We start from the raw sequence: 14,336 nt of genomic DNA on the forward strand, positions 1-14,336 counted from the left end.
GTTTCTTTTTTTTATTGTTGCCTCCTTTGTTTCTTTCTCTCTCCTCTATGCTCTTTCACGAAACCTTGCCCCTTTCTCCCTCTCTCGTTCTTGCTTACAATGTTTAGGCTATTTTCTCCATTCACCTTGAAAGAAAGCTCCCAGCCAGCCTGTCTCCCGCGCCGCATCAAATCCAAAGCCCGACTGTACCACCCCCCAAGCCCGGGGAGGGAGGAGTCTGTTTTCCTCCCGCAGAACTCAGTGTATAACACTCTGCAGCCAGCCACAATGTGTGTCAGAGGACTGTCTGCGCTCCCAAAGTAGATGACTGCTCCAAATCTGGTGTCTGTATTACTGACTGCGAGATACGAGAAAAATCGGTTCGCACATTATCATCCCAAGTCAGGACGAGGTGAGCATCTTCTCATTTCTACGCACCTCAACATTGAAAAAAACGTCATGTGTATTTTTTTAGACAAAAACACAGCCTCTATTAGATTTCATTGTTGTCATTCCATTTATTTTAGTGCTTTTTGTGTGATATCAACATTTTCTGTAGTGTTTAGTGACCGGTGCGCACAGTCGGTCGTTTTTGCAGTTTGTGCGTCACGGTCACATTTACGCACATTCCCCTGCGAGATTTGTGCGGTTTTTTAAAACCCCACAGAGGAGTGAGTGTGGAATTTAGTGGAGCAGACTGTGTGAGTCTGTGTGTGGGCTCTCACTGATTCTACAGCGCAGTTTTCAGGTGTTACAGAGCGGAGAGAGAGGAGGAATGGGGAAAGACGCTCTTTCGCAGTGGGGACTAAAGTAGCTTTTGTCTCCTCACAGGTTTGTCGATTGTGGGACAGAATGCCGGCGATCATAAGTAAAAACTCCGATTTGGAGTTTGACTCCTTACAACCGTGTTTCTACCCGGATGAGGACGACTTCTACTTCTGTGGTCCCGACTCTGCGCCACCGGGGGAGGACATCTGGAAGAAATTCGAGTTGTTGCCCACTCCGCCCCTCTCTCCGAGCCGCGCCGCGCTACCGGGGGAGCCGGCGACTGCCTCCCCGGACGCAGACCCTCTCGGTTTCGGCTTGGGGGACCCCCTGGACTGGGCATCTGAGCTGCTGCTCCTGCCCGAGGACGATATATGGGGAGCGTCCGACGATATGGACCTGTTCGGCTCCGCTTTGGATACTAACCCCAACAGCATCATTATCCAGGACTGTATGTGGAGCGGCTTCTCCGCCAGGGAAAAGCTGGAACGGGTTGTTACGGAGAAACTCGGCAAGGCTATTTCCACGGCCACGGCGGGTGCCAGGAACGTGTCCGCCAAGGCGCCGGAGGTGGTGAGCCGCAGCTCCATGTCAGAGTGTGTTGACCCCGCGGTAGTGTTCCCCTTCCCGGTCAACAAGAAGAACGGCAGCAGGGACGCATCTGGGACCGTTAGCACGTCCACAGTGCACGGGAGCGCGCCCAGTGACTCCGGTAAGAACCTGAAGATGCCCTAAAACCATTATTGTTAATAATAATAATAATAATAATTATTATTATTATTATTATTATTATTATTATTATTACTATTATTATTACTATTACTATTATTATGTTTTTATTAAGCCACACTTCTCCTCAACTATTCAACTGGAGTGACTGGAGCTCGTTCATATGACTGGCCCAGAATCGGATTACTTCGTTACATTCCACACACACACACACACACACACACACACACACCAACACACACATAGTGATGTAGTGACACAGTGAACGAGGTTTATACAATCAGCAGGCTCTTCATCCGGCAGATGGCAGTAAAATGGGGGAATTGTGTGCCTTACTGAACTCAGTTGGCATCTGAGCCAAACAAAAAGACACCACACACACAGTGACTGCAGTCAGAACCAGGTTGCAGAAGCAGGAGGAGGAGGAGGATGAGATGAAAAGGTGTTCGATAATGTGATGAGCTGATAAAGTGTCTGGTTCACGGTGCCATGGATGCTTTCATTGCGCATGGATTAAGGGGACAGTTTGCGCACAGTGGGTGAGGAATTGGCACTTACTTACTGCTGCCCCCCTAAAGTCCAGCTGATAAGTCAAATTAGCCTTCAGAAAGAGAACAGGGGGAAAAGTATAAGAGCAAAAGGAAAGGAAGAAAATAAACTCAGGAATACTGACTGACACTCCTGTTTCTTTTGTGGGATAGTGTAGGAAGTAATTATGTGTTTAGATTAGGAAATCAGTGCAATGTGTAGTTAATAAGACTTCATCTGCCGTCTATTACCGCCTACGAGTTCCCTAAACAAACACTCACAAGCCCTTATCAGCGTGTTTTCGCTGTGAAACAGTAGTACAAAGGCGTCCAGCTTGGCACAGAGGGTAGACTCAGCCAGCCTTGCCAAACACCTCCTCCACAGCGAAGAAAAGAGGAGAGCCCTGACTGCTTCTCTCTCTCTCTCTCTTTGGGGGAGGGAGGGAGGGGGTGACAGCTTTGAACAAGCGCTCCATCTCGACAGCTGTCTCCCTGGCGCCGCTCCAGTTGCAGGCTTAAATGGTGGTGATCCGATCGCCTGCCGCCCCGCCGTCCTGCGCGCAGTGCCGCTCCAGTGTGCTTCCGTCGCTCGCAGCGTTAAGACGCATCCCCTTCTTTGTGTTGCGGGCCATTCTTCACGTCTTTTTTCACCAAAGGGACCCACACTTTAAAAAGGCTAAAGCATGTAGGTTTATCCCCACAAGTCAGGCCAAAAAAGCCTTACAAGTGACACCCCAGTCCACCCAAAACATCAGCTGTACAGATGGAAGCCAGTGTCAGGAAGACTTTATCTCCCTAAACATGCATTTCTAAGCTCTTTCTTCTATTTATATTCCCCCCAGCTCTATAAAACGAGCTGTTCCATTCTGAGAGTGAAACACCAAAGAGCCAAATCCCAGTCTCACATGTGGCACAGTCAGTCAGTCAGTCAGTCAGTCACACCCCCTCATGCTGCCAGCTGTGCCCAGCTTTTGTTTTGATGGCAACAGCAGACTTGTTTGTGTGTGTTCTGCATGTGTGTTTAGGCAGCATCCTGGTGCAGTAGGTGTCTGAAGTGGGTTGCCATAAGCTGTAAAATGCCACACTCTTCAGATGCTCCTGAGCTGATAATGAGAGCCATTATCACAAAGGCATTTTAACTGGGCCTCACACTCTCTTCCTCATGATTGGTCACTTCCTCTCACCTTCAAAAGCACCCATGGATAATAAGTCTGGGCTTCTTAACTTTTTCAGCTCAGGTATTAAGATCAAGAGCTCAGCTGGGAATGAGATTTTTTTTTAACTTCATCTCAGGTTAAAGTTAAGTTCCTAGTGCCACCGACTGGAGCTGCACTGATAAAACTGAAAGCGTCGCGCTAAAAGTGTCTCATCTCACTGGAGGAGATTAGAAGTTTTGAAGGAGGGAGACAGAATGAAAGGCAGCAATCCAACCTGTCTGCTCAGCACTGAGGCTGAACATGTCAATGCCTGCAGAATAGGTTTCTAGAGAAGTGAGTGACACTAAGCATTAAAGGGTTTCAGATTGTGCAAACAGCATTGGGCAACGTTGTCGCTCCCACACACTCTCCCTTGATCCCACACTCACATACCTGTCACCTGCTGGTACACATACATGACATAGTGAGAATACTTGGTATGTCACTGTGATTAAGTCACTCACGTTGTTGTCTTTTCACAGAGGAGGAAGATGACGATGATGAAGAAGATGAGGAAGAAGAAGAGGAGGAGGAGGAAGAAGAAGAGGAGGAGGAGGAGGAGATCGATGTGGTCACAGTAGAGAAGAGGCGCTCCACAATCAGCAAGGCATCCCCCATGGCGACAGGCACCGTCACCATCTCTGTACATCCCAAGAGCCAAGACGGAAGAGGAATTGTCTCAGGGTCCGGCGTGGTGAGTCGGTTCGTCAGCCGAGCCCCTCAGGAGCTCATCCTGAAGAGGAGCTCGGTCCACCAGCAGCAACACAACTACGCAGCCCCGTCGCCGTACGCCTCGGACGACGACCCCACCCCGCCTCCAAAGAAGCAGAAGACGTCGGATGCTCCTCGCCATCCCATCAGGACCATCTCCTCGTCCTCCTCCTCGTCCTGCAGCTCCGTCGCCAGCATGTCAGGGCCGCGCAGCAAGCGCAGCACCAGCGGGGACAGCAGCCCACGCGGCAGCTCCGACTCGGAGGACAGCGAGCGCCGACGCAACCACAACATCCTGGAGCGCCAGCGCCGCAACGACCTGCGCTCCAGCTTCCTGACGCTGCGCGACCACGTGCCGGAGCTGGCGCACAACGAGAAGGCGGCCAAGGTGCTGATCCTGAAGAAGGCCACCGAGTACGTGAGTTCACTAGAGACGGAGGAGATGAGGCTCCAGCAGGAGAAGGACAGGCTGCAGGCCCGCAGGCAACAGCTGATGCGCAGGCTGGAGCAGGCCAGGACTCGCTAACAGACAACCGCTACAACACAGAAACACTCACACATACCCTGGATGACCTCCTTCCCCTACACACACACCTCGACTCAGTCTGAATCACAGCTAGATGCATACACAGGCCTCTACACTTAGGCCTGCACATCTGTTTAAACATCTTAGAGGACTTTTACCTACAGATGCACACACACCTGGAGGGGATGATGATGATGATGATGATGATGGTGGTGGTGGCTGGGGAGGTTGTCGCTAGAGGGATGCTCGGACTTTCACTGCCGCCACTTTTTTTGCACATTTGTTGACGTTAAGAATGTTTAGGGTTTACTTTTTCAATCCAGTCACATTGAGGAAAAAGATGAAAAGAGTGAGGAAGGAGAGAGGACACACATTTTTTTTTGGTCCTCCCTTCCTGTTTTTTTATATATAAATATATATATATATATATCATTTGTATTTGTATTTTTTTTTCTTTGTACTCACTGTGACACCAGCCTGGAATCCGGTGATTCCTACAGGGACAGGTGTTAGAGGGCACTTTGCTTGGAGAGTTCACGTACAAGAAGCAGTGCACACTTACTTTTGCCTTCACCACTGCAAAACTGAAAAGACTAAATGATGACTGAGGCGTCACATAAACAGTGCCACTACAGGTTCTCTCTCTGTCACTCCTCTCACACTGGTGCTCAAACCAAGTCAGTGGATGTATAACTGTGCACCTTGCTAGCCGACACTTTTGTATATAACAATAGTGTACAGACAAAAAAAATACACTCAGATCTGCCTTGTTTTGTAATACATTTTGTCATTGGTTTTTTTTATACATGTCAGGAAGCTGCCAATAACTAGACTGGAAGTTTATATACCTTTAAAAGTACTGTAAGGCCTCAATTTTTGAGAGTCACGAAACTTTGTAATATAACAATATATTGCTTTTTTTCTTCTCCTTTTCTTTGTATTGTACCATATTACTAATTCTACACACCTTTATGCTTTTAGTGTGAACCTGATACATACTAAATTTGATACTTATATTTTCGTATGAAAATGAGTTCTTGGTAGATATCACTTTATCTTGTCATTTTTTTTCTCTTCTATCTCAAAAATAATTCTTTTGTACAGCAAATGTGTTCTATCCTCATGTACCTGGACAATTTGTTTCTTCCTCTTTTGTTTATATTTGTTTATATTATCGGGTGCATAGAACTGGGTAAACTGATATAAGATGTTTGGTTTTTTTTCTCTCATTTTTAAAAATGTACATTTAGTGCTGCAACTCATAGCACTTTGAAATACCTCATTTTGAAAAATAAATAGACATCGTAAAAAAAAAAAAATTCTCATCTTTGCCTTTGTGGATGTTTTATCGCTAAAAAAAAAACTGTCACCTTTCGCCCCTTCACTCTTTCATATCTGCCTCCCTCTCTCTATTTTGTGCCACATTTCTGTATTTGTTTTGCCGCTCTCAGACTCATCCTGACAAAGAAAGAGAGTGTCTTCTGAATCCTCTCTGTCTCAGCACCCTGCGGCTGCCTCCCCCCTTTTCTGTAGCCTCTCACACCCACCCACACACACACACCCACACACACACACACACCCACACACACACACACCTACACACACACTTCAAGTGCGTGTATTTCCACACATACACACACCTTCTATTTCCCTCTCTCACCAGCGCACACAGCTCTTCCTGCTTACATTGTTCGGGCTGTTGCCATGGAAACTGGAGCAGCTGCTGAGTGGCAGACACGAGAGTGAGTCTTTTATTTGTCTGTTAGTCGTCTGTGTATTTCTGCCCGTGTGTGTGAGTGTGTGTATGAATGCAAATGTGTGTATGTGTGTCTACCTTTTGTTGCGGTCTGTGTGTGGCCCGGGCGCCTGATATCTCCGGCGTTGTGCGCTGCCTGCCACGATGGCAGGACAAGGCTGGATACTGTTTACCAACATCAGCCACATGGCTTCCCTCCCCTCCTTTCCTCTCCTCCCTCCTGCACTCCCCCCTCTCTCCCTCTCTCTCTCTCCCCTCCTTCCCTCTGTGCCTCCAGTGCCGGGCCTTAACCCAAATATGTGCCTTTTCAGGAGTCTGGCCAGGCGTTCTCTGGAGATGGCTGAAAGAGAAATCTGTTGCTACGGTTTGCGCAGCCATTCAGCACAACAGAGGGTAAAAGAAAAAGACACGCAGCGAGGGGAATTAACATGACATAAAATACACATTGTTGGTGACTCTTGGGTAATCCTTTTTACCTAAGAGGACGGCAAAGCAACATACGAGCCGTGCATTGCTTCCTTTATAGGATGAATCAAACACTCTTCTCAGTATTTCACACTCAACTCCTGAAGAGCCACTCAGAAGCGCAACTGAAATGATCCAGAGGTATGTGCACGGTGTAAGAGATAGTGCTATATGAAGACTGATGACTTTGTTTTGGAGTTGAGACAGCCCGAGACTGAGCCTCTCGGTGGGGGAGTGGAACTGGTGGATTACATAACAGGGGTCTGGTGTCTTTGTGCGTACTTACCGTGTGTGTGTGTGTGTGTGTGTGTGTGTGTGTGTGTGTGTGTGTGTGTGTGTGTGTGTGTGTGTGTGTGTGTGTGTGTGTTCGTGTGTCCTCTCGTGGGACTTCCCCTAACCATCTGCCTAATGACTTATCCTGCTTGGTTATAGGATGAAAACAAGTTCATGGACAATAACACCGACAAACTACAAGGGAAACTAGAAGCAACACATCACAGCCAACAAAAGGCTCAGATGCTAAGATTAACCGCAACGCTTAACATCACTGCTCAGACACGACTTTGTTACAGTGCCGTTTCTTTTTAAGTGCTAAACACAAAATTGCCCACCTTTCAGCTGCATTGTACGCTTCCTCTCCAGCCACACGCAGCTTCACTTCAGCTATCTACTCTGTGAAATGAGGCTAACTGTTTCAGAAGGGAGCCGACGTTCAGGGAGTAGCCGTCCCATGTTAAACAGACATATGGCCGTGGCTTTTCTCTGATTAATATCCATTATCTCTCTGCCCACTGACTGCCTGCTTGGCTGCTTAGACGCACACACAACGCAACACAACTCTAATGGGCTTACACCCCACTGACGGATGTACATTAAAGCTACACAGGAGATAATGTGGCATGTTTGTGTTGTTCTGTGTCTTGTGTGTGTGTCATCTGTCTTGAGATCTTCATTAGCCGCTGATGTTAATTGACAAACACTTGCCACAACATTCCTATTGTCCTGCTGGACACCGGATCTGCATTCAACATGTTAACCTTCGCATATGGAGGACAACAATGGCTCCTTGTGTGTGTCCGCACACGAGTGTGTCCGTGTCCCTGAAATGTGCCCAACCTCTGCACAATGGCATGTCCATCACCCATGCGCCACACTGGGCTCCGTTTGCCAGGAGTCCCACTATCTGTGGGAGGAGTGTGTATGTTGTATGTGTGTGTGTGTGTGTGTGTGTGTGTGTGTGTGTGTGTGTGTGTGTGTGTGTGTGTGTGTGTGTGTGTGTGTGTGGGTGGGTGTGTGTGTGTGTGCGAGGGGGGTGTCACCATCTGTTGTGGGGTCCAGTGCGGTCGCAGGTGTTCAGAAATGGTGTGTGTCGGGGTTGTGGTAGGTAGAGGAGCTGAGCCCAATACCGGGAGGGTATCAGAGGGTATTGGGGCAGAAAACATGGGTGTGTGCTGGGGGTTGAGGGGCAGTTCCTCGAGGGAACCCATTGCCCTAGCTGAGTAATATGCAGCCGCGACAAAGAGCTGTGGAGCTACAGTAATTGCAGAACACATAGTGGACAGCGGAGCAAGAGAAGGGGAGGGAGGGAGGGAGGGAGGGAGTAAAAGGAGAGAAAAGGAGGCCTGAGTGTTTGATCAAAGTTTACCAAAGTCTGAGGAGATTTGCATACAGATGGTACTGTAGCACGGCCCCCCGGAATACCTTTCCCTCTCTCTATTTTCCTTCCTTCATCTCTCTATCCCTCTCTCTCTCTCGCACAAACACACTCGCACACAAATGTAATAGGGTTTCATTGAGGGAACCATGAATAGCCTTTCAAGAGCATGTTCTGAGGAAGAAACGGCCTTGGCTGCACAACACAGCACCTAGAAAAAGAAAGCAAGAGCGAGGGACGAGAGCAGGGAAGAAAAAAGAGAAAGAAAAAGTAAAGAAAAGGCAATGATTAGGACAGACGATGGAAAGAGGGAGAGAATAGTTAACAACAGTAAGGGAAAAAAAGTGGAAGAGCTTCCCTTGCTGCACTAATTACTTAAACAAATTCACCAGCTTCAGCAGTCATGAAATGCACATATATCCCCGAATAATAATCTGTGCTAACATCCATTCACTTCCTCCATTCATCCGTTCCCCTGGCACATCCTCAGACCATACTGACTTTGAATGGCATTGTTGCAGGAGTATTGATCATCCGAGTGCCGTCCCCTTATGTAAGTTACATGTTTCTTTGAAGCCTTTGAAGCTGCTGACAATGAACCTGCTGTGCCAAGTGTCTAAGCTCCAACACAACAGGACATACAACAGAGGAAGCCACAAGCATGTCCCAAACTAGCCTGAACTTGCTGTCAGCTGCCGCACTGCTGAAAGTATAAAAGTATATTAGGCTATTAGTTTCAAGGGTTTATGTTTGAATAGCAGCAGCCGCCCAGATCACTGTGTTTAGAGACACTCAGCTGTCAGAGATTAATTTGTAAAGCACTTTCCAAAACAGTAGTTACAAAATGGTTTCTATTAGAAGTAAATTCAGATTTGATGACACAAAACACAGTGTGAGAAAATAAACAATTTTGATACCAGTTTCTGAGGTCTCCAAAGCCACCAAATACAATAGAAGTAAATAGAATTTCATTTGTGGTCCTCACACCACTGACAAATTACATTTAAAATGTTCAGTAGCAACATGTAACAATCCACAAATCTTGTTAAGTACCAAATGAATTTACTGAGATACAGTGGGGAGCTGAAACATAAATGATCATGGAGACAGATGGGGGATGGTCCCCAGTCGGACACGTGGTCTGTAACACCATTTGCCACAGGGCAGCTGTAAACCATTTCGCTGGGACTACTTCCTACCGAAAAAACAAATGTTGACATCCTGACCTGTGACGTAACCACAGCAGTGACATGAAAGCTGCTGTTGAAATTTATTTAATTTCATTTTTCTATTCTGCACCACAAACTATAAAAACCCAGAGAAGATCTTCTGAAAGCTCGGACAAGTAAAACAAAATGGATCGACAGTACATGGCAATGTAGTATAGGTTGTAAATGAAAAATGGTATCTTAATAGCTGTTTTTTCTGCTTTTTTTAAAAAAGTTGTTTGTTTGGGCTTCTTTATAGTTTGAAAGTGGGGAGAGACAGGAAAGTTGGGGAGAAGAATGGGGGCAAGGACATGCAGAAAATGGCTATGGGTTGGACTCAAACCCATGACCGCTGCATTGGGGACTATAGCCCGTTTATGGGTCACCCGCTAAACCTGTTGAGCTACCAGGGTGCCCAGTTTTTTCAAATTTGAAACATGTATGGTAGAGTCAATCATACTGAGGGACAAAATCCCCATTCTGTACAAATCAAACCTATCCTTTCACATATGGTAGTTAGTGGAAGTCACCTACACAATCCCTGGTCTAGTGCCTTGTTCACACTTATTTGGGGCAGATTCAAACTCAAGTTGTCACTTTTACATTGATGTGGTTTAAAAAAAAAAGAGAGACTTTCCCATGAAACGAACCTGTGACCTCTCATCCACGTTATTCCCAGTCTGCTGTGGATTCACAATTTATAGGGGCACCCTCATACGCATTTCATCATTTGCTATACAAAATCCATATCACATATGGGTGGGCAACAAGACGAAGCCTGTGTTGTAGTTAGTATAAATAAGCCTACCTACCGTAAATATGTCAAGGAGAAACAAAAGCTCAAAACATCCTCTGAAAGCAAGTGTGTTTTTCTCTGTTGTGTCTTTGTATGTGCATTACAGTCCACTCTCCCTGCCTCCTTCTGTGTGTGTGCATATGTACACTTGTCCATTGTGCGTGTGTTTATTTGGGGTAATCACCGGGGCGCTTCTGTGTTTGTACATTTGTAGTGAGATTGATTCATGACCGCTCCTCCAGAGGAAACAGATAACAAATGGTTTTCTGGTCCAATAAACACCGTCTGCCTGTAAACCAAATTAGTCTAAACTAAACCATCCTCTGCATGCACCAAGGCTGAATGGATGGCCGGCCGGGAAACTGTCCGGTACTGAGGTAAAAGTCAGCGAGAGACATATTGATTGAAGACTAATTGTGGAGTAGCAGTGTCACCTCGGGCCTAAGCAGACCTTCCAGACTCCCCGATGGTTTATGTTACCAATCAATGCGTTTGTGTTTGAACAGGGCCATGTTTGGCAGCTACATTTTTCTAAACTCCACCAGGCTCTCTTCTACTTTATCAATCAATACAATTGTGCAAAAGTTTGGGCACCCCCTGGGCAGCTGACATATTTTGCTGATTTTGAAGTGAAAATAAATAAATACAACCCCTGTGCTGCAATGTGGCACATGTAAAAGTATAGGCACCCCTTCTACATGTCACATTTCATTGGTTTAATAGGTCTTATTGAACTCATTTGTCCAGAATTGTTATTGGGGATTGTCATCAGCTGACAAGCGAACAGAAATTGATATATTCTTTGACTCTTCAAACCTTGAGGTAACAATCCATAACAATGTGTTCCTCTAAGGCAATTGATTGAAGACTGAAAAATGAAGCTGACTGATGTCTACAAAATGTACGAAGACTATATGAAAGATGTCACAATGTTTCCAGCTTTGAAATATCAATTATCCAAAATGCCATAAAGAAATGGCAGACAAGAGTAACTGTGGATGTCAAGAAAAAGGCCTTTAAGCAGAAACTTTCAGATAAATTTACAAAAAACAAACACAGAAATAAAAGACAGCCAAGGAACTGCTGTATCTAACACAAGAGTGGTAGAGCACTGTTCCACTGTGCAGAGTTGTGTACAAACAGAATGGACATGGAAAAGTCACCAGGACACCTCACCTGTGACCTCATGACAGTCAGTGTCTCAAGTCTGCAAAGAAACACCCGAAAAAGCCAAAGTTTAGGAAACAAGTTCTGTGAACTTAAAAATTAGGTCTGAGGCCAACACCTTGCCAAATGTCAAGCAATGGAGTGGAACTATTCTCCTCTGAAGTTGTGTATAGGTTGATATCCTTGTTTGATACGATCAGTCGAGTCTAATGCTGGGTCTGTTTTATGTTTAATACTTGAGTGAATTTGAGAAAACCCTACTGGATCATGATGGAGGTGCTGTGGATGTGTGTACCTTTTAATATTAAATACCTACAGATAATGGCATATTAGCAATGCTAATGTTAGAAGCTGCTGTAACAGACGAGCAATCAGTTACTATAGTTCATATGGACAAACAAAAAGTCAACTCTGATTTACTGGAAGTAACAACTACTAGGATGATTCTAATCAAGTTGCATTTGTCATCCGTCGTGGTGACAGCAAGTAGGGGAGATATGGATTTATTTTGCCGACTTTGTTGGAAAGGTGAATGGATCATATGCATGATGGCCGGGCACAGGGAAGAAGGCTATTAAAGTTACGTCTCGTAAGATGCAAAGTTTTGTTTTAACACCTTGATTTCATCCTGTGAAATCAGTGCAGATCAGGTCTGTGTCTCCGAGTTGGGTTTGACTCAAGCATTTCTTGGTTTTGCTTAAATCCATGCTAAAGCTTTCAAATATCATACAGTTCTGGTTTGGTTCCAGGTTAAGAGTTGTTTTAGAGGTTCGGAACCCATGAAGACATTTGTTCTCAGGCACTGCTGATTGTATAAACTGCAAATCTCTCTTTGTAGTGCTGTAAGCCAGAGTTGTAATCCGTCTTATGTGTTACCTACTCATGTCTCTGAGCTCGTACAAGATAAGATCTAAAACCTACTATCTTGAGCCTTTTTTGGTCATTTTAGAATAACATGATAAAGTAATACATGATTCCACTGATTTGAGGATCCCAACAACAGATCAGAGGATCTCCAAGCAGGCAATCCTAAAGCGAATGGGTCTGGACAACAAACGTGGAAAGGTTATCGACACTTCAGGGGCGACCTTGCTCCTCGACAGTTATCTGTCGGTTTGATGGTGAGCTGGAGTGCGACAGGGCAAAAGACGGGGCTGGGCGGGGCGGCAGAATCCTCAGCAGGCGCCTCGCTGACACATGTGGGACAGAGCTCAGTGGAAATCAGGTTAATGAATCGTAGAGAGAGGGAAACGGCAGGGTTACTCGTCTTTCAATATCCCCCATCATTATCAGTTGGAACAGCACTCATCTGCACTACATGGGGCAGAAGAGAGACAGGGAGGTCAGTAGGTGGCATATCTGGACCTGTGAAAAGGATCTCAAACAATAGATCATAGATGTGTATAAAACAAAGCGACTGCTGCTGAAGTGTCATGGCCAATTTTTAATGGAAATAAAAGACGGTTTTGCCTCTTTTTGTGAGTGTTCGTGTATATGATTCACTGTGAATATAACCATTAAGGACCAGTCCAAAATTTGATCTTTTCTTCTTCTTTTTTTCCAACATCTTTCTGGAGCTGTATTCTCAATAAACCTCTGTATTTTTTGTGAGCCTTTGTGCGAATGTATTCCCTGGTGGGTCTTTGGTCCATGACCAGTCCATTACAGGCCCGTCTCCCTTGGCTGTCACTTCTCTCTGATGGATCAGTGAGCTTCAGACAGAACCACCAGTCTCTTTTTTAATAACATCAGTATGCTTCTGCGCTCACACTCAACACAGATGCAAATCACTGCTTCTTATTAGATTGGGTAAAACAAGTTCCCTCGACATCTACAGCCCCCTTCCTCCCTGCAGTTGTTACTGTTCTTGAAAGGTGTGTAGAGAACCTGACACTGATTAAATGAAGCTGTTAATTACTGAAGGAAATTAGGCGAAATTAGGCCAAATCGCCCAAATCCCATCTCTTCACACACATAATTCGCTTATCTAAGAGGATAAAATATATTAGCATATTTAATAGGTGGCTTATGCCCATCTCTTGTGTTTGACAGCTGTTGAGTCAGACGACGGCATTGTCCGAATATGAGTCAGTGCACACTAATCTAATCGAGAAAACCTTGGACAGGGATTGAGTTAGCGTTTTGGACATCCGTCAGCAAGCTCCCAGGATTACACACAAGGTTAATTACAAAAGAATTAGATTCAGAGGGCCGATGGCTTTATCTCTTGTAAGGCCAAGGTAATGGCATTCATAAAAAAGCACAAGCTGATGTGACCGAAGGCCTTAAGAAACAGCCCGCAGACTATGATGCTGTGGTAACTCAAGCGTGGCATTGATTAGTTTAATTGGTGGACTGCGAGTGGAGAACATTATTGGATTTGATTTAGCTCGCTCCCTCCCTCTCACAGAGACACTTCACACACAATCCACTAGCGCATTGGTCATTGTCAGATGTCTGCACTATCTGGAGCGTTCAACATCCATCTGGGATTTCACATCAAACAAATGTCTTATTTTACACCTCCTGCACTTTTCAGTGCCCTCCAATATGTCCTTGTTGGACATTGATCCAGAAACAGAAAAAGACTTAAGTCAGGATATTTCAAGCTGCTTGGCAAGGAAACGGCTGTTTATTGACGAAAACAACCAAGTGGAAAGACAAAGTCACAGCAGAAAGAGGCACAGATAAATGTACCTGTATTCTTTCTGTGAAATAGGCAGCACTAGAGGCCTTGTGAATGTCTCAGAAAAAGTTGTGTACAATCTCTTTCTGAGCTTCTTCCCATTTTATTCTCTTCCTTTATTCTTCTGTATTATTTGATTCAAAAAGGCTTTACTAAAAGTTCATTAAAAAT

At 45.4% G+C, this 14,336-nt stretch overlaps 1 protein-coding gene across 1 annotated transcript; it reads left to right on the forward strand.

Annotated features, from left to right (window-relative positions):
• The first annotated feature begins 231 nt into the window (after nt 1-231).
• Nucleotides 232-5,752, forward strand: mycn (MYCN proto-oncogene, bHLH transcription factor). Its single transcript, XM_023294962.3, has 3 exons — nt 232-391; nt 811-1,456; nt 3,679-5,752. Exons 2-3 carry the CDS (start codon nt 832-834, stop codon nt 4,431-4,433), a joined length of 1,380 nt encoding a protein of 459 aa, XP_023150730.1. The 5' UTR covers nt 232-391; nt 811-831; the 3' UTR covers nt 4,434-5,752.
• Nucleotides 5,753-14,336: the final 8,584 nt, after the last annotated feature.

Source organism: Amphiprion ocellaris, chromosome 12 (genome assembly GCF_022539595.1).
Source record: "Amphiprion ocellaris isolate individual 3 ecotype Okinawa chromosome 12, ASM2253959v1, whole genome shotgun sequence".
In the NCBI taxonomy this organism is placed as follows: domain Eukaryota; kingdom Metazoa; phylum Chordata; class Actinopteri; family Pomacentridae; genus Amphiprion; species Amphiprion ocellaris.

Bases quoted from the DNA above. Each gene is read 5' to 3' on its own strand.
- mycn (XM_023294962.3), top strand. From the start codon at position 832: ATGCCGGCGATCATAAGTAAAAACTCCGATTTGGAGTTTGACTCCTTA. The intron at 1,457-3,678 runs GTAAGAACCTGA...GTCTTTTCACAG, and splicing joins GAGCGCGCCCAGTGACTCCG to AGGAGGAAGATGACGATGAT.